The 18,980-nt window shown below is 35.1% G+C and overlaps 1 protein-coding gene across 1 annotated transcript; it reads left to right on the forward strand.

Annotated features, from left to right (window-relative positions):
• Positions 1-240: 240 nt before the first annotated feature.
• On the forward strand, positions 241-18,811 carry Gycbeta100B (guanylate cyclase soluble subunit beta-1-like). The gene is made up of 10 exons (XM_089232668.1): positions 241-365; positions 5,469-5,542; positions 8,664-8,764; positions 8,902-9,176; positions 9,267-9,691; positions 9,989-10,255; positions 12,298-12,535; positions 14,103-14,243; positions 16,353-16,510; positions 18,486-18,811. The coding sequence occupies exons 1-10, from the start codon at positions 363-365 to the stop codon at positions 18,613-18,615; spliced, it is 1,812 nt and encodes a 603-aa protein (XP_089088794.1). The 5' UTR covers positions 241-362; the 3' UTR covers positions 18,616-18,811.
• The last annotated feature ends 169 nt before the right edge of the window (positions 18,812-18,980 follow it).

Consider the following 18,980-nt stretch of genomic DNA (forward strand, 5'->3'; position numbering starts at 1 on the left):
TTTGGTCACTTCTTGTCGAAAATTTTATGTGCCCATAATTATTAATTAAATTATTAAAAAACGACCACGATCTATGCTAGTTACTTAGTTGTTGAAACTTTTGTTTTTCATATTTGAATAATATGATGTCTACCATGATTCGTGTCAGGTATGAAAAAAGAACTTTATGATGAAATGAATCTCCTTAAGATGGCGCTTCCTGGAGAAACGGCGATCGATTACGTTCCGGCGAACCCAGACAAGCATCGGATGTCGAAATCCGGAGCTTGGAAACCTTTTCCAGGACCTCACTCTCTTAATTCCAGATTTTCCTCCCAGACTTGAATCTCCTTCCATAAAGACCGCAATTTTGGGACGGAGTCATGGTAAATATATCTCGAATTTCAAATAAGTTTCTTCTTACGGTTTTTGTATCCATCTGGAAATCTCTAGGAATTGTTTCATAACTAGTATTAGTGTTTGAAACCCACAACAGCTGGGCACAAGAATTGTGTGTGTTGTCAAACACCATTGGAAAATCTTTAGAATTATGGTTATTGCGTAGTTCACGAGCAAACAATTTGTAGGTGTCCGTCTATGAGAATCGACTCAAAAATTATAAAACATACTCACTGTCGTTATGTCCAGAAACGTCTTTGAAACATTTTCGTTAAAATCGGAAGATTTCAAGCTATATGTAAGAAACTAAAAGTGTGTGGCTAAATCTTTAAGTTTTCAAACTTTTCGGTGGTTAAAGCTTATGAACTAAAGCGTCAAAGAATTAAAGCAAAATCCAATACCATTCAAATTATCGTAAATTTCTCTGTTTCAAAATCGAAATAATGTTTAGGAAAAAAATGCAAAATATTTTCGAATTTTAAAATCGATAACCGTATATAATCACTCGTGTTAAACTAAATGATGTATCACAAGTATGTACAACATAATGATAAATTTGAAGATATTGTAAAAATTTTAAATATCACTTTGCTATGTTACTTTAGTATGATGTCAATGCCAAAAACTGTCGATAATAACTATAGCCGTATAGATTAAGTAAACATTTAAAACCATACCATATACGTTTGTTGTGTTAAAATCCTCCACATCGACGCATTGATCTAAATGATCATTCGGTTATAACTTAAAAAAACTATATAGATTCCAACAAAATCATAAAATTTTTAATGTTTTGAACCATAAAAGCACGCTTGAGAAATTTTTAATGCAAATATCAGCAATAAGATAGAACAACAGTTATAATAAGAATCACGAAAGTATAGCCCGGGTAGGTTCTTGTACATTAATGAATGCTAATAATGCTTACCTCGATCCAACTAGTTTTAGGTGCACACGTGTTCTTTTCTTCACCTGTCATCCTTATTAACAATGCAATCAATTTTGTAGATCTCTGTAGCGTAAAACCAATAACTGTCATCAAAAAAAGTATACACGTTTCACTATTTTGAATGAGTAATAAGGTATCGCGAAAGTGACTCTTAAACCTCTCTTTTATACGTATAAGAGTTATTGAAAAAACAAAAATGTATCGGATGATATTTTTACGTATCGATTTTCTATCTTTTTTTTTTTATTTCTCGTGTTGACACGATATAGGAAAAGTGTTACAACAAATAAATCAACCACAACACTTTTATGTGTTCTTTTCTAGTCATACTCACACGCAATATTTCATGAAAGCACGAAAATGTCTTCATAATCGTCCTTTCAGTAGATCATTGGGTTCATAACCATCAGTTATCGACCATTTCTTTGATGGAAATAGTGTACGCAGAAAGGTTAAAGTAGGGTAATTGAGAGAAAAAATGACTTTGCTTATGAATATTCCAAAATAAAACATATATTAATTTATTTTGTATAGGTAGAGTTCACATTTTGCGTAACAGTGTTTTGTAATGATCATTTTAGAATTTTTAGTTTCTGATTTTTCATTAAGGTGCTTTTTATATTTTTCTATCTCAGAAAAAAAAATTAAATTTATTTATTTATATTTATTTGAAAGAAAAATTAATTTTCTTTCAAATTAAATATAAATACCCAATACCAGTTGTTCAATAAAGAGTGACCGAAAGGAATGAAAATTCTCTAGCTGATTCTAAAATTGAATTTAAATATGAAAAATAGTTAACAAAAAGAACATTTAGATGTCATAGTTGCGCTTCAGTAAAAAGATAATTGGAGGAAATATAAAAATTAAATCTTTTATGCAACTTCCAATAGAAAAACTTAATGAGAAATATTTGTAACTCTCTTTATTGAATCGAAATAATTTTGCCCCGTGATGATTTGGATAAAAATTCACCTGGATACAGGTGATAAAAATCATGATTTTTGAAATTTTTTTGAAGTCGTAAAAATTAATTGCCTTTTTTGGCCGATAAAAATTACACAAAATACCTCAGAGTGTATTCGGTATATTGTTTTCGAAACAGTAAAGAAAGGTGAAAAATTCTAAAGCGGCAGTATAAAGATTTTTCATGTCCCCAATTATTACTTTACAGTGTTTTTGCTATAGCAGCTGAATTTCTCTCTTTTTGCGGAACACATAAAAATGTGCTCCTCAATATTCGGTGTTCATATAAAAATTGGGCCGTTTATAGTGCCCATCAATAAAAACAATATTAACAATGGAACCTGTGGTCACAATCCACTCAATGTCAGAAAAGCGAAACTTGAAACACGTCCAACAAGCACAAATCCTCAATTCTGGTGTCATTTCTGCTCTGCCGGGGAGTAGTAGCCCCTTCAATTTTTCTAATCAGTTTACGAACACTCTGTATAGTAAAAATATTTAAAACTTAGAAAAACTTTGAAAAAGGTTAATAACTATAAACTATAAGGTCTTATAGTTGTGGTAATTTCATAAAGTTGAAAATTGCATTATTCTGGAGAGAAGAGACAACAATAGATGATAACAGCTGCAAAAAGACTTGGGAAAATTGCAAAAGAAAATAAACTTTAATAAAATTTAAAATCAAATAAAAATTCACTTTCAAATATAGGGAAAATCCTCGAGAGTGATCATCAATAAAAACTATGATCACTCAAAATAAATGTCCTAGAACTTTCTAGCTTGCAGCATTTTATTGAGCTAGCGATGTGAATATCACAAAGCGTTTCTGAAACTGACATCAAGGGGAACAAATCTATTATTTTGGCATGAATTCTAAAGTTTTCAAGTCTCTTAAATCGCACTCGTGTCACGTGAATCTGTGAGTTTTTCGACGGAAAAACCTACAGAATCTTTATCGCTGTAATAATATAATACATCGCCCAACCGTATGAATAACCGAAAATATTGATACGTAATACTTAGCATATCAATGTTTGTTGATTATTTATATGCTAAGATTAATTATAATTACAGAAGGAAACCAATGAAAAAAGGCAAATTAAAGAAAAACCACGAAATTCCTTTCACGGTCTTTCATTATTTGCCTTTTTCGTTGGTTTCCTTCTGTGTGATTATATCAGGCAAATGATTATTTATATTTACTCTTCCATTCTTCCATGTCAATAATTACAAATGTGTAATAGTGCAATAAACATAACGCCGAGTACTTGATCTCAATAAACTGATTCCACAAGTTCTTATTTTCTATAAAAAGTAGTTAAAACATTTTTTTTCTTTTTTTTTTGTGCTGTGCAAATACATTGAAGAACAAAAGAAACCTAGTATAAGGAAATTTTATTGTAATGTTATATTTTTTTATTGTTATGGTTCTCTCTATGGTTCACTCCCATATATAAAAACGCATTGAAAAATATTTTTTCTTACACATACGGATGTAAATGGTTGCTTTCAGCATATTTTTAATTGAAATAAAATGCAAGAACACAGTAATTTAATTCGAGTGGATTTTTAACAAAATACAATGGTCAAATTTAAGGGTAAAATATTCAATTTTCCTTTATTTCACTGTTGTCTATAAACTGATAAAATCTTGCTTAGCAAAGTTAAATACGGCGAATATACCTTGAATTTTATTTCGAAATCTTTCAATTTGGTGGGATTTTATAGACCTCTGAATACGTAAAATTTCAGCAGATCTCAAAAAATAACATAGATAAGGAATTCAACTCTTCATAAATAGAAAGGTATTGTACTTACATAGCCGTATTTTGTATTGAAATGGCCATCTAAAACATTGACAACAATTTCTTTTCTCAATGAAATGAAATTGTTATAATGGGTTTTTACCATTATTTGCCATGTATATTTAAATAAACACCGGAACGTAGAGGGTAAATTTTATTCTACATCAGTTGTATTCGCCTTATAAAGTGAATCAGACATCCGTAGAAGTTTGCAGAGCTATTTAAGCCGTAAAAAGTTGTTTATTACTTTGAACACGATTTAGTAGTTGGAGCTCGTAGGTTGCAGCATTTTTTGTATAGATATAGCTGATATATCCGAGGATGATGTCACTCTCCGCTATCCATACGGAGGTTTTTAACAGCTGGCTGACGCGAAGATATATTTAGGAAAGGAAGAAAATTCGTCTGCCCCTGTGGGGAATCGAACCCACGTCCTTTCACTTTACGGGTGACCGCACTAGACTACAGAGGAAACGAATGCCTCAACGGAAAGTGGAAGGACGTGGGTTCGACTCCCCGCAGGGGCAGATGAATTTTCTCTCTTTCCTAAATATACCTTCGCATCAGCCCGCTGTTAAAAACCTTTGTATGGATACCGGAGAGTGACATCATCCTCGGATAATTCGTCATCTGGTTGTCTTGTCAGCAATTGTGAGCTTTGGCCTGACTTAGGTTCAACCGTCCATGTACGGTCCCGTTCAGTGCACACGAGCTCCAAGGAAAGATTGAGATATTCGTTGCCTCTGTAATCTACTGGTATAGGGCATTCACCCGGGAAGTGGAAGGACGTGGGTTCGATTTCCCGCAGGGGCAGATGAATTTTCCCTCTTTCTTAAATATATCTTCGCATCAGCCAGCTGTTAAAAACCTTCGTATAGTTAATATATCTGTGTTTTTGCATATAGGCATATAGTTTTTATGTTTTACATCTTAGATACAAAAACTCCAGGGAAGCATTTTCGACATGAAAATCTCTAAATGAACGTGATAGGCATTACCTGAAAATAATAGTTTACTAAATAGGCATTAACACTGCGTTAAATAACATCTAATTTAATTGAGCATCAGCATGAGCAATAACACCCCCCCCCCCCCAAGCTACCAATTTTTACAGCCAGTTGAACTTTTACACTTTATTGTAAGACGAAACTGAAACATACGACGCCGTAATATTTTGGTTTCCAGTGTACAGTTCAATTTTGTTAAGTTAAAATTTAAACACAAACGACAGTTGGTGTATTTTTCGCAGATGGATTATTAGAGAAATAATGAAAATTTTATTTTTAATATATTTTTGGTGAGCAGTCTGCATCTAGGCTTAACTCAGTGTTTTCATATCAAAAGCATTATTTGTTATCTTTTCATGATAGTACGGCTTCGTAAACCACGCTTTGGAGCTTCTGATATTGAGAAATTATGGAGAAGAAACTTGGGAAAAGATCAAGTAAGTTGTCTATGAAATTTTTTGTTACTTGTTCAAATAATTAAACTGAAGAGCCAAAAAAACTGGTACAGGCATGCGTATGCAAATAAAGAGATATGGAACCAATCAGAGTACGGCGCTGCGGTCGGCAACGCCTATATAACACAACAAGTGTCTGGCATAGTTGTTAGATCGGTTACTGCTGCTACAATGGCAGGTTATCGAGATTTAAGTGAGTTTGAACGTGGTGTTATAGTCGGCGCACGAGAGATGGGACATAGCATCTCCAAGGTAGTGATGAAATTTGAATTTTCACGTACAACCATTTCACGAGTGTACCGTGAATATCGGGAATCCGGTAAAAAATTAAATCTGCTGCGGCCGGAAAAAGATCATGCAAGAACGGGACCAACGACGACTGACGAGAATCATTAAACGTGACAGACGTGCAACCCTTCCGCAAATTGCTGCAGATTTCAATTCTGGGCCATCAACAAGTGTCAGCGTGCGAACCATTCAACGAAACATCATCGATATGGGCTTTCGGAGCCGAAGGCCCACTCGTGTACCCTTGATGACTGCACGACACAAAGCTTTACGCCTCGCCTGGGCCCGACAACACCGACATTGGACTGTTGAGGACTGGAAACACGTTGCCTGGTCTGACGAGTCTCGGTTCCAATTGCTTCCAGCTGATGGACATGTATGGGTATGGAGACAACCTCATGAATCCATGGACCCTACATGTCAACAGGGGGGACTGTTCAAGCTGGTGGAGGCTCTGTGATGGTATGGGGCGTGTGCAGTTGGCGTGATATGGGACCCCTGATACGTCTAGATACGACTCTGATAGGTGACAGGTACGTAAGCATACTGTCTGATCTCCTGCACCCATTCATGTCCATGGTGCATTTCGACGGACTTGGACAATTTCAGCAGGACAATGCGATACCCCACACGTCCAGAATTGCTACAAAGTGGCTCCAGGAACACTCTTCTGACTTTAGACACTTCCGCTGGCCACCTAAATCCCCAGACATTAACATTATTGAACATATCTGGGATGCCTCGCAACGTGCTGTTCAGAAGAGATCTCCACCCACTCTTACTCCTACGGATTTATGTACAGCCCTGCAGGATTCATGGTGTCAATTACCTCCAGCACTACTTCAGACATTAGTCGAGTCCATGCCACGTCGTGTTGCGGCACTTCTGCATGCTCGCAAGGGCCGTACACGATATTAGGCAGGTGAACCAGTTTTTTTGGCTCTTTAGTGTATATGCATATGATAAACATATGCGTGGACATGTGAGACGTGCACTGTACATACTTTCTCCCTCGTAAGAATATAATATTCAAACGAGAATGGCAGTGCATGGTCGGAAAATATACGCTGATGATTGATTTTAATCAATGAATCATATTTTTCTCTGGACTGACAACAGGAAACTGGTCGGCCGAAAATCGACGAATTTCGAAAAATTCATAGAAAACATCTTTCTATAAATCATTATAAAAGTTATAATGTGACATAATGAATGTTGTTCTTTCAAGAAACATTTTAGACAGCGTTTTCTCTACGAGTTTCATTGATAAATCATCGATAATTAAGGTAAACAATTAGCTCTTTGATGATACAGTTTCCAATAGCCAAATTAGAGTGTTTTGCATACTAAACTCAAGCCATTAGCATCATGGTATATTACTTCTAATTCTAATGAATGGGTTGCCTTCCATTTAGGATTAAGTGAACGAAAATTATCGTAATTTTTCAATGATAGAAAAAGGATGGGTTGGACGAATAAGTTTTCTGATTACTACTCGATAGCAATTGAAGTTCTGGTACTCTCTTCGGTGTCGTATTCAAATTAATTTCAGGAGATACATGACTTTTGAAGCATATATTCTAAAGGACCTATCTTTAGTTGATGTCGTTAAATGAAATAGCAAAACAGATTGAATTCGTAAATAATGTTTTCGATTTGATGATTATGATAGTATTTTGACTAGATCCACGAAGTTTCTCCTCAAGCAGGGCTGCTAGATTTTCAAATAAAGGACAGATTAATTTGCATTTTTATATAGCAGAGTGCTGCTGCAACTTTAAGACAGATAACATCAACTATATCTGATATAATGACTTGATCAAGTGTTTAAAATTACAGTGAGGATTTTGGCATCAAGTATTTCAGTTGATTGACTATTCTTTTCTAAATGTGTGCCCACAACTCCAGTCAATCGAAGCAGTTAGCTATCTGTAAAACCCCACCCTCAAAGAGTGAGTTACGTTGGGGTAAAACCAGTGGCGTGCGTGTGTATGTGTGTTAATGTCTTATGTGATAGTTACTGTCATCTATTGTATTGAATTGTATGGTGTAAAATTCCAAGCAGTGTTGTATTTTATATAACGCAACATCTAGACTTATGCGGTATCTTCGATTTGTTTGCAGCAGAATTTGCTGATATCATTGCCTTTAGGCCAGTATTACACTATAAAAGTTTGATAAAGTCGCTTTTATAAAACTCGAAAAATCCAACCAATATGATTATCGGTTGCATTTGCTCGAATGTAACCTATGAGCTTTATTGGTTGGATTTTTTCAGTTTTATAAAAGGGATTTTATCAAACTTTTGTAGTGTTAGGCCAGGATTACACTGTAAAAGTTTTGTAAAAGTGCTTTTATAAAAATTTAAAAATACAACCAATAAGCTGATCGATTACATTCGAGCAAATACAACCGATTTGTTTATTGGCTGTATTTTTCAAGTTTTATAAAAGCACGTTTACAAATCTTTTATAGTGTAATCCCGGCCTAATACCGGCCTTACCCATTATAAAATTCTTATAATTAAAATTTCCGAATCTCTGTACACTACTCATTGCCATACTATATGGCTTGAATATGTTAGGTCGGGGATGGGGGATAATATTTTAGCTGTTGCCGTACGTATAAATTTCATGGTATATATGTGCTCCACCCCCTTTCCACTGCGTATTTACATTCTCTCACAAAACCCGTTGTATCAACGTACTTTGGTCTAGTCTAACCTACTATAAAATACAGTAGTTCACCCATTTAATAAATCTTTGTTTTGAAATTCCATTTTTCATGTTAAATAATCATTTTTGTTTATTTGCAGAAAAGAAGCAGAAATCGAGATGGATGGACAATTCCTTGTTCGCTTGATTTATGATGATGAAATAACGTACCACATCGTTGGTGCCGCTGAAAAAGTTTTGAGTAAGGGAAACGAATTACAAAAAATATTTTATAAATTAATTGTTTAGAAATTCATTTTTTATGTATCTTTGCGAGCATAGAAAATTGCAAAATTTGTTTCGAAATGAAAAATCAATGAGTACCATTTCCTTTCTCAGAAATTCCTTCGGCAGATATTTTGGAGCTGTTCGGAAGAATGTTTTTCGACTTCTGTCAGGAATCTGGATATGATAAAATTTTACAGGTCCTTGGAGCTACTCCAAGAGATTTTTTGCAGAATCTTGATGCTTTACACGATCATTTGGCTACGATTTACCCTGGCATGAGAGCCCCATCATTCCGATGCACTGAACGCAGTGAAGATGGAACACTTATTTTGCACTACTACTCAGAAAGAGAAGGACTTGAACCTATCGTTATCGGTATCGTAAAGGTACGATCATAAACTTTCAGTATTAAAAACTTGAAACGTAATTTTAGATATAAGTAACAGAGTGAACTCAGATTCTGTATTTTCCGACAGGCTGTTGCTGCAAAACTGCATAATACCGAAGTTGATGTGAAGGTAATCCAACGCAAAAATGGCAATTGCGACCACGTCCAGTTTGCTATTACTGAATGTGGAACCCAACAAAGAACACCGGAACCTGAAATGGAAGAATTCGAAATGCTGTCCATGGAGAATAAAATCAGCCCCGCAACATTCTGCAGAGCATTTCCATTTCATGTTATGTTTGACCGGCAACTGCATGTTCAGCAAGCTGGTACATCGGTCGCTAGAGTTTTGCCAGCTTTAACGCAACCATCATGTAAGATCACTGATCTTTTTGACATGGTTCGACCACATATGGACTTCACCTTCGATAACATTCTTTCTCACATTAACACAGTTTTCGTCTTACGTACTCGAACCCCTGAAGGAAGTGATACAAGCCGAGAACCCTCCAGGTAAACTATTTAAAATATGCGGAAAAGGTACAGATTTCAGTAATAAACACACGTAAACAATATTCGTATATTTTGCAGGCTATAATTTTAGAAAACTCTAAACTGTAATTTCTTAATTAGAATTGTTATGCAGTTTCTGTTTCATTCGATAATAATATTTACGTTTTGTTATAAATTTAGAAATCTTACATTTTAAACCAAATTAACCAAATTAAACCAAATACATTATAAACCAAAAAAACTGTTTTTTGAAAATAAAATTATATGGAATTTTTTTAATTTTTATTTTGTAAACAGGATGCGTCTCAAAGGGCAGATGCTATTTGTACCAGAGACTGACTTGATGCTTTTCTTGTGTTCACCGAGTGTTCTAAATCTGGATGATTTGAATCGACGTGGTCTTTATTTGAGTGATATACCCCTGCACGATGCTACCAGAGATTTGGTGCTCCTCTCCGAGCAATTTGAAGCCGAGTATAAATTGACCAAAAATCTGGAAATTCTTACAGACAAACTACAGCAGACTTACAGAGAACTGGAAGATGAAAAACGAAAAACTGATCGGTATAAATTAAAACTATCTTCGCTGCTTCTACTACGAATTATAATTATCGGCAATAATTCAGTTATGAGTATGATAATTTATATCATAAAATTCAAAAAGTTGCCAACACAAAGAAGAAAAAAATTATTATTTGAATGTTAGAAACGGTTGCAACACCCATATAATAGAGTTAAACTATAAAACTATATATAATAGAAGAGGTCTAGCTATATTTTCAATCAAGGGCTGAAATCCTTGACTGCATAATATATGTCCATATATGTATTCATTATAAACACTGTACTAGATAATATAAGAATTTAATACTTTATTTAAAAAATGATATATATAATAATATAGAATACTTTTTGCATGGAATATTATTTAAAATCAATTTCAGTTCAATGAGAAAATGAATATTGCTAAAAATAGGAGTCGTATATGTTACGATAAATGTAATGAATCCAGTTACATAACAATCAGTTATTATGCATAATCGACGAGGACTTTGATAAGTTTGGTAAATTTCTCTAAATGTGTCACTTTTACTGGTGATTATGCATAATACTCAAGCGTCGCGTCGCTGGTAAACATCACAAATGATACTATATGATATAGTCTCTCTACCATACATGATAATTCATACATGTATTGTGTATCATTATATCGGCGTACGATCGTAAAATTTGTTATCATTATATCGAGATCATACTATATGCATCGCACATATTTGGAATTTTTTCATATTTATCAGATTCACCAATTACACTAGGGTATTATGCATAATCGCTGGCATAAAAGTGATAAAGTTATTAAACCTACCAAGACGATTGGTAAGTATGCATAATAACCGATTTATCACATTTATCGTAACATATATACAGACAAAATGGTAAAATTTAAGGCGATTCAAATAATGCTACCATGTCAGGAATTTGCTTAAATAATAATAAGAATTCATAAATATATGCTAAAATACCTCCTATAAACTATCGTTTTCACACGTGGTAGTTAAAAGGGCCAATTTATAAGTATGTTTAACAAAAGTTTATTCCGTTATCAAAAATTCCATATGGATAGAGTTAAAAAAATACAGTGATTAATATAGAACCTGCCCACAAAATGAAGTACATCACAAAAAATACCATACATATAATTATGTGCTTGATATATAACTGACCTTGGATTGTGTACTGTGCGTTCGAGTGTCATTCATTGTGATTAGAGCAGGTGCCGTTTTCTTGAAGGTACGCGGCCACTCGATATTTCATATTCTCAGTGATGTGTTGCAGTGTTCCTTTGGTGATTATCCTGATCGCAGCAGGAATATCATTCTTCAAATTTTGTAATGTTGTGAGTGTGAGGTTTGCTTGTGTACACTTTGGTATACACCCATCCTACGGGGACACTTCGATATCTCTCTGAGATGTGAAGAAGGGTGTCTTCTCCGGTCCTTCTACGTTCAATGTGTAAACTCTATTTTTCATAAAAACCTCCCATAAAAAGATACGACTCCTGAGTTCTGAGGATCTTGCGGGGGGCCTATATGTCCTTGAACTTGGCACCGTATGTGCTGCCACCTGTTTGTGTCATTCGCAAATTATTTGACTATTTAACTATACAAAGCCGAGAGATTAATATGTCCTAATGATTAGCGGTTGAATACATCCACTACGGAATTATTAGCGAATTCATTGGGCCGGTTCCATAAGAATCACCCTGTATATAATATTATATTAATGGCTCTCGAGCCTCATTTAAACGATGTATACGTTTAGTCTATGCATTTGCCAACATAATAGCATTATACTATATTCGTAATTGCGTGGTTCTTGTCTTCAGACGTTCAATGTTAATCAAAAAATGCAAACACATACAACACCACCTATGCTTGAAAATTTGACTTTTATGTAATAACATGTAAGTAAATATAAGTCTTAGGCCGGTATTACACTATAAAAGTTTTATAAAAGTGTAATACCGGCCTTACAGAGATCTCATTTTAGTTGTTCCATCGATTGATACGAATTATATGATATCAACATATTGTCATTGTCTTCAGATTGCTATATTCTATCCTGCCACCTTCAGTCGCTAACGAGCTTCGCCACCACAGACCAGTCCCGGCAAAAAAATATGAGAGCGTGACAATCCTCTTCAGTGGTATCGTGGGATTTAGCCAGTATTGTGCAAAAAATTCCGATTCAAAAGGTGCCATGAAGATCGTCAAGCTGCTGAACAACATCTATACTACTTTTGATGTACTGACTGATCCGAAAAAAAATCCGAATGTCTACAAAGTAAGATTTAGTCGATAAAAACCATTGTCGTGTCTCGAAAATATATATCCACCTGATTAACTTATGTTAAAAATCTTAATCAAATGGCATTCAAGTGCCTATCAAATGGTCGAGAGTCGCTACTCATCGAGACTTCGATATGAGTAGATCATATAGCTTTCTACACATAAATTGTGAATTAAGAAAAATATTAACCCTTTAATTGGTCAGCATCGAAATATCTAAATGATAAAACTTTTGAGAAATTATATTAAGCGAATGAGATACCCTGGATGCTAGGAATGCTTTGAATAGTACAAAAATGCCATTTATTGTTTGCCAACTTGACATTTTTGTCATTGTTAAAGAATGCACAGCAATATGTCTCCTCAACACATGGTATTACCCTCCAAAATACAAGGGTCGAAAATCGTTCTTGCTTGGCTTGTCAAGAAATAGGAGGCATGTGTACCTTTGAGCCATTCTGCTGGTAATTATAGAAACTTCATTAACAGCTCACAAGTAAAAATCGAATGTTTAGAAGTTGCTATTAGAAGCATCAGTGCCAAAACGAGCTTAAAATATAAAATGCCTTTACTTGAAAAATCTGAAAACTCATGTCGTTTGAACGAAACAAACCAAATATAGAGTTAATTTCTGAAATAGCTGACATATTCTTGAGGTTCCCTCAATTATCCACATAATTATTAATTTAATTTAATAAATTATTTGTTGCAAATACTGGAAAATGTGTGTGTGATCATTTCTATATGAACAATCAATCGAAACACATGAAATACTTTTATTGACAGAGTTTTTGATAAGATAAATCCTTTTCTGAGTCATACATCAATGTCAAAGAACAACTAAATATCGAATTGAAAGAATGTCAATGAAAAAGTTGAAGAAATTTTGCCCCTAAAATTCTACAGAAAAAAGTTTCAATATTTCGACTGTCCAATGCTTCGATTGTCGAGTACTTGAATTGCCTTTAATTTTCTCTACTTATGAAGTAGAAGATTCATATAAAGAGATATTGATGCACTCTCTGCTGCAAAACTCTCTCAGTTGTACAGGGCCACAACTAGATGCTTGGTCAGTCAAGGCAAGCACGCATTTTGGCACCCCCAATAATGTTAAAAGAGAGGTCGAAGGGTAAAATTTGTGCCCCCTCTGCTCTGGCACCCGAGGAACCAGACCCGCCTACCCCCCCCCCCCCAGTTACGGCTTTGCAGTTGTATTAAATAACAATTATCAACTCCATTTGCTGTGCCCGAATCTTTGAAAAATTATAAATAATTTGATTTTTTTTGTTGCACTATGGTCATTGTGCGCACAAGAAGGCTAACTAGACCGGTCTCCTCCACACGGTGACAAACGAATATTCTCACATGCAACTTCTAGGATTAAACTTGTACATGATTGGGACGATAACTGTAAGGGATGTTAGGTGCCAAAAGTTATTAGATATTCAAGTTTTTAAAATACATCTTGAGATTATCAATGTGGTTAGAATTGTATTAATCTCTGACCTAGTAAGTAGTGTAGTAGTTTTACACATTGCAATAATTATTGATATGATTCACAGGTGGAGACTGTTGGAGACAAATATATGGCTGTGAGTGGATTACCAGAACCATGCCAAAGCCATGCAAGATGCATCGGAAGGCTGGCACTTGACATTATGGACCTGTCACGTCAAGTATTCACGGAAGAAGGCGATCCAGTGGTATACATATAATGCTAACTTGATTTTTTTTCAAATGTAGCATCTATCAAATATATCATGACTATTTATCGCATTCCCCTAGCGTCCTCAATATAAGGTGGTTATAATTAAACTGATGTTACTCAGACCTATTTAACGCCCGTTCTGGTGAACGACGTTATTTCAATGAAACTTTATATATATATATATGTATACATGTACGTTATATGAACCATGGGGGAAAAGAAAACTGCAATAAAAAATAGTTCAATTTTTGTCCACCAGGTGAAAAGTGGTGCTCAAGGAACAAGAAAAACACAAATTTGAAACTTAAAACTTCATTATATTACAGCATCTGTTCAATGTGCATTCCATTTGCGTCAATTACATGCTCAAAACGCGTTACAGCATGTTCTACTGTAACGCGAAGCTTTTCTTGAGGAATTGCAGCAACGTGACGCGTTATGTTTGCTTTCGTGAGTTTCATGAGTTCGTGTATTTCCTCTCTCTATGGATTTGATCTTTCAAGAATCCCCATAACTAGAAGTCACAGGGATTCACCTCCAGAGAACAAGGAGGCTAAGCATTTAAACAGAAAACTTCAAATCACCCGACCATCTCCAAAGTGAGCACGAAACAGTTCCTTCAATTGTCGGCGAATATGGGAAGTTGCACCTTCTAGCGTAAAGACAAGAGTCTCTAATCATTCGATTAGGCAGTAATTATTTGCTGCTGTATAAGTTCTCAGTAACGGGCGTTTGTAACGTAACTCCTTTTTGAGACCTTGCTTTTATGAGAACACTCCTCAAGACTCACATTTGAACATGTTATTGACGAAAATGAATGCATATTGAACAAATGCTATTATTAAATGAAGTTTTATGTTTATAATTTGCGTTTCTTGTTCTTTGAGTGCCGCTTTTCATCTGGTGGTCGGAAATTGGACTTTCTTAGTGCAGTTTTCTTTTTCCCATGGTCCATGTAATGTATATACCAAGATTCAACGGAATACGTCCACCAGGACGGGCGCTAAGTATGTCTGACTGAGTAGTTAGTATCAGTTAAATTATAACCACCCTTTATATATCTTATATATTAATTCATATAATTATTATACTTTACAGAATCCAACAGAACTGTGTGAATATATAGGGTCGGTCAAATAAGACCCCGTTTAATAAAAGTAATGGAGACGAACAAAAGGTTTATATGATTGTAATAAAACCAGAGTGTACTTGTGTCCATTGGGATAAGTCGTTGTAAGCATTCAGACAAGCATGCAATTTTTTTCAGGAGATGACGGATATTATCCTTAAAAAAATACTCAGATCGGTCCGCTACAATGATACATTGGCACACAAGCTACATAAAGCAATCAAGAATAAATGACCCAGCATACTCTTAAATGATGTGATTTTATCGCATCTTACATATATATATTTTGTCACTTTCGAGCTTTTCGTTTGTTCAAAAAAATGCAATTTACATCGTGACGACAGATCGAGGCTAAGCGATTGAGTGGTGCAGAACTTCATACTTCTCGAGTAAATGCACTCTGCACAAAATTGGACACACATTTTCGTTGGTGTTGATAAATTTATTAGAACAGGATTCAGCAGCTGTGGTGATCGAGTGGTCATAGTGACGGACTCGCATCGCGAGGACCCGGGTTCGGTCGTCACAGTTGGCTGAAGTTGGATTTCTGTAGTTCCCAACTTCAAAGGTAGCAGATCCACCAGTTAAAAAGTCTCACCACAAAGAACAACAGGCCTACAACGGTACAAATATTCAATCATCGCACTTCACTCGCAATTTAAAATATAGATGGCAGCACTAAAAATTCACACAAAGCACTACATACGCACTCAAACTGTTATGTACACACTCACACTTCAGGCAAACTAAATCGATAAGAAATTGCCCATGTCGATAGACCGGAATTCTGCTCGATTTGAAAGAAAGAACGGGTATTCATATTTGATCGACCATAACACATGTCAGAGTGATCAATCTTGATCTCAAGAATAAATTTACAACTTTGGATAACAACAAAATAAAGTCAATAAGTACTGTGAGTTCTGTGTATGTGAAGAATCTCTCTCTTCTATTTTTTTTTCCTGTTTAATTTAGCAAGTGACCATTGGGATTCATAGTGGCGAAGTTGTAACTGGAGTTATTGGAAAACGCATGCCACGTTATTGCTTATTCGGGAATACGGTCAACTTGACGAGCAGAACTGAAACTACAGGAGAACAAGGAAAGATCAACGTTTCTGAAGACGCTTACAGGTGAATTTGACACTCGTGAAAGTATTCTTCAATCGAATTGACGTATTCTTGCGGATTCCTATTTACGAAAAAGTTATCATTTAAATCGTAGACTGTTTGATATGTGTATTTGCAAAATTATGTGAGGTTTTCTCAAAAACAGCTAACAAATAATTAGAAATATTGTAGAATATTTATTAGAAATAAATTATTATCTGAAGTATATTTGCTTCAGATAATTATAATCGTAACCATTTATTTTAAACAATTTACCAAATGAAGGAGTAGTAAAAAATCGAGACGTTCTTAGACTGGAATTACACCAAAAAACTTATTTTATAAAACTTGGCGGTGATCTTTTATAAAACTTTTAATAAAGATTTTACGGGTGGAGACCGCCTCCTCCATGCTACGGCTTTGCATCAACATAAATCTTTTATCAAGTATTGGATGAGGAGGCCAACTTTGATAAAAGAACTTTGACAAAGTACGTCTTACAAATACAAATACCAGGGCACAACAGGCAAAATGAAACTAGGTGGCTGAGAAAAAGATGCTCATAGCCAAATTTGGTTTATCAAAGTTGACCATTAGACCGGGATTACACTGAATATCATCTCGTCCACTTTTATACTCTCCGAATGCTCTTTTCTTTTCAAGATACAGGTTACGCACACCATCTGTGAACCATAGGGGCCACGATCTACAAATACGCTTTTTTCAAACAAAGGGTATAATGTCGTGCAAAACAGAGGACAGCTCCCTATTAAATTCTTCCCATTAACTTACCACTCCGACTGATTCCAATCGGTCTTTCAAAACTTCCGCTAACTTCTTTTTCAAAACATCAAAGTTAGTTTTCCGAAAACAAGGAACCAGTCTTTTGTTATCAACCTTACCCGAAGAAAAGTTACAGCGAAAACTGACAACACGATGATCACTCAAAGAAAACTCGTCCCCCACCGAAATATGTTCAACAAGATCCTCGGAACTAGTAAGAACTAAATCCAAAATAGCAGTACCCCTAGTGGCTTCTGATACATGCTGATACAAAAATTTTCGAGCACCAACTTAAGAAAGTCTCTTTCATACTGATCTCTAGTTGAAAGGTTCTCCCAATCGATGCCCGGGTAATTGAAATCCCCTAGTATGACAACCACCCTCTTACAATAAGTTTACCCCAACAATAAGTTTACGATGCCTTTTGTTTTCAAGCTCAACCCATATAGTTTCAATATCACTTTTCTAGCCTTCAAACATGATTTCACGTATATCAACACTCCCCACCCCCTTTCCTATCAGATCTATTTCACAAAAAAGTATCGTATCCTGAGATGTGTAAGAAAGATTCATCCCCATCGTTTGCCCAAGATTCTGTAATGGCTATAAGATCCAGGCCCTTCGCAACTATCATAGTTTCTAAAAAAATCTTTCTTATTACCCAACTGCTGGCATTAATTAACACACATTTTAATTTGTCCTGTGATTTAGTGTCAATCGAGAAGCCATCCAAGTCAGAGGTAGGTAATTCGCCGTCTATACTGTTGCTATTATCATTAGCATTAACCCGCACACATTCCCGATACAACACTATCATATCTCTTTGTGAAACTAATTTCATAAAATATCTTTGTCAAAGAACTTTTATCGTGTAATACCGGCCTTAAATTCATGTAAAAATGTCTGAAAAGCACTTGTAAGTCTTGGTCATGTTGTTTAAATAATTTTCAAACAAGAGCCTTGTAAACATATGTGCAAAAACATACATCAAATATATGGAATGTAATGCTATCATTCCAGTAGATCTCATAAGTCGCAGGGATAATAAATTAATATGTAAGACACAATATGCTGCTATCTGCAGTCGCAGATTCAGGGGGACTCAACTGTGTATAACATACTTAAATGGAACTCTGAAACCTCATAGTATATCGATAACGCTATACGGCACTTATATTTTTAACTTTTTCATGTTTAATTGTTCTCTTTCTAACAGATGCATGATGGAACCAGAGAATTTCGATCCACAATTTCATTTTGAATATCGAGGACCGGTGCATATGAAAGGAAAGAAAGAACCGATGAAAGTTTGGTTTCTATCAAGAGCTGCTCCTTCAGAAGAATGAAAATAACACAAATGATTGGTTGTAGCTTCTTTTTGTGTCGAATATTTATTCTGGAAAGCCCAACATTTTCATGTCACCTCCAATATGTTATCAAACCTCACCTTATTGTGTAGCGAGCTTGCTTCCACATAAGATACGTTCTGTTCTACAACCAATATGATGATGATAAAATTTAAATAAATGTTTTGAAAAATTTTGTTGTCCATAAGTTTATTTTACACTGCCTTTTACATATTTAAAAAAAGCTAAAATATACAGGGTGTGTCTAAACTGATGGTCAGAACTGTAAGGGGTGATACAGCTTGCCAAAAAACAACTTTCTACAAAACTAACAACCACTCAATGTGGGGTCAGAAAACAAGCGG

Source organism: Pholcus phalangioides, unplaced genomic scaffold (assembly GCF_987345545.1).
Source record: "Pholcus phalangioides strain wild (caught in Gottingen) unplaced genomic scaffold, Ppha-v1.0 ptg000007l_1, whole genome shotgun sequence".
Taxonomy (NCBI): Eukaryota; Metazoa; Arthropoda; class Arachnida; order Araneae; family Pholcidae; genus Pholcus; species Pholcus phalangioides.